Source organism: Phytophthora parasitica, assembly GCF_000247585.1.
Source record: "Phytophthora parasitica INRA-310 unplaced genomic scaffold supercont2.330, whole genome shotgun sequence".
Taxonomy (NCBI): domain Eukaryota; phylum Oomycota; class Peronosporomycetes; order Peronosporales; family Peronosporaceae; genus Phytophthora; species Phytophthora nicotianae.
The window spans coordinates 8,656-10,465 of NW_008649316.1; the positions used below are offsets into that span (position 1 = coordinate 8,656).

Consider the following 1,810-nt stretch of genomic DNA (forward strand, 5'->3'; position numbering starts at 1 on the left):
CTTGTTTGCCAAGTGCAACCCAGCCATTATTGTACCTCATGACGCAGCAAAACTTCGTGATATGTGGAAGGACGTCAGTAGTCGATACAATACTGCTCTTGCTAACTCCCGCGTGTCAGGTACACACGACAACGACTTTTTCTCCTTTTGTTCCGGGAAGATCGACGTTATGTACATGCACGAGTGGCTAATCATCAAGCCCGGGGTATTGGAGACTGTAGAAGGCAAGCTTCCTAAACGCGCCCGGCTGCAAACCATGGATACAAGCAGTGACAGCGAAAGCGAGATTTCGAGAGAGTCCAAGAGGAAGTGCACCCGATCCAGGTCCAGCCCAAGCAAAGATGATATGGTGTCAGAAATTTTGGAGACGATCCGGAGTAGCAACAACTCCGCTGAGGCATTGGAGATAGATTGTCGCTTTGCTCAGCTTGTCTCCACGTTGAGCTCTCTGCTTTCACTACGAGAGCGGATTATGAACGCACCAGACGGCTGCTACACAAAATATGACCTTCAAGAAGTCAACGATGATATTGAACATGTTCGAGCTAAGAAGAAAGCGTTGTTAAAAGACCAGTCGGCCGAGTAGATGTACGTTCGAGCAAAAACGAAGGAGCTGTTAAAAGACTAATCGTTCCAGTACATGTATACGAACTACTCAGCGTTGCGACGTTTGTTATACTGGGGTCTAACGGATTGATTCGCTCGAAGTGTTTCCACAATGAAGTCCCTCATACTGCTGCGCCCTTCTTCGACTCGAAGATCACTTGACATGTACCCCATCAGATTGGCAACATCATTGAACTTTCGAGTTCGGCTTGGTATCCGAAGCGGTCGGATAGTCTCATCAAAAACGCAATAGTCGTTGTCGTTGGCCATGCGCTTGTTGATAACGTAGTTGTGGAGCACCATAGCGATGTATATGGCCTTCGTGGCGTTGACTAAGTTACGCTCTATTGGAAACCTGAAAATTCTCCACTTCGTCGTTAGAAGTCCGAATGCCATTTCGATCCGTATTCTCAATTGGCTAGCGTGAAAGTTGAACGAGTCATGATACTCATCCATTATCTGGTTGCGAGAAAACGGCGTGAGTAAATGCTCACCTACAGAGTAAGCATTGTCTCCAATAATGTACATCCCAGTAGGAAGATTATTCAATGCCCTGGAGACACCAGTGTCACGAAATGCACGGGCATCATTGGTGCTACCTGGAAAACTAGCATCGACTGCAATAAACCGACAGTGAGCATCACAAACGGCTTGTACATTAATGCCAGGGCAGGCGTAATGACCACTATAGTAGCGACCCACACCGACTTCGCCAGCATCAGCAAGGGTTGGTGTCTTTATACGACAAAGCCAACCATCAACACAACCAATGCATCCACTCATTACACCACCACTGCTGATGTTCTTAAACGCCTCCATCACAACCTCTTTCTCCGAGTCCGAATTGGGGAAAGTTATCTGAAGCTCCTCAAGAGCAAGAATAGCATCCATTGTCAGATCGATCACACGATAGTACGAGGGCGCACTAATGCCAACCGTACGACGTATATCAAGGTATGATCCCCCCGCCAGGTATCGCAACGTCGTCATTAGCATTATCGAAGGCGAAATAGGTGCTTCGCCACTCGAATTAGTTGAGTGCCGCTCTGATACAGTGAGGGCTTGTGTAACTCTCCACAGTAAATGACTAAAACTTTCCGCAGGCATGCGAAATGTCCGTTCAAACATGTTTTCATTTAGTAACATCTCGACTTCATAGTCCACATCGACCCGCTGCCGTGACACTCTCGGCTTCCTTGGTCGT

The 1,810-nt window shown here is 47.5% G+C and overlaps 2 protein-coding genes across 2 annotated transcripts; one reads left to right on the forward strand and one right to left on the reverse strand.

The window, feature by feature from the left end:
* Window positions 1-61: 61 nt before the first annotated feature.
* On the forward strand, window positions 62-586 carry PPTG_20070 (hypothetical protein; the record flags this gene model as incomplete). The annotated part of the gene is made up of 1 exon (XM_008918833.1): window positions 62-586. One exon carries the CDS (start codon window positions 62-64, stop codon window positions 584-586), a length of 525 nt encoding a protein of 174 aa, XP_008917081.1.
* A 65-nt stretch (window positions 587-651) lies between these two features.
* On the reverse strand, window positions 652-1,531 carry PPTG_20071 (hypothetical protein; the record flags this gene model as incomplete). Its single annotated transcript, XM_008918834.1, has 2 exons — window positions 652-1,341; window positions 1,393-1,531. Coding segments are annotated over 2 exons (829 nt in total), but the record flags the coding sequence as incomplete, so codon positions are not given.
* Window positions 1,532-1,810: the final 279 nt, after the last annotated feature.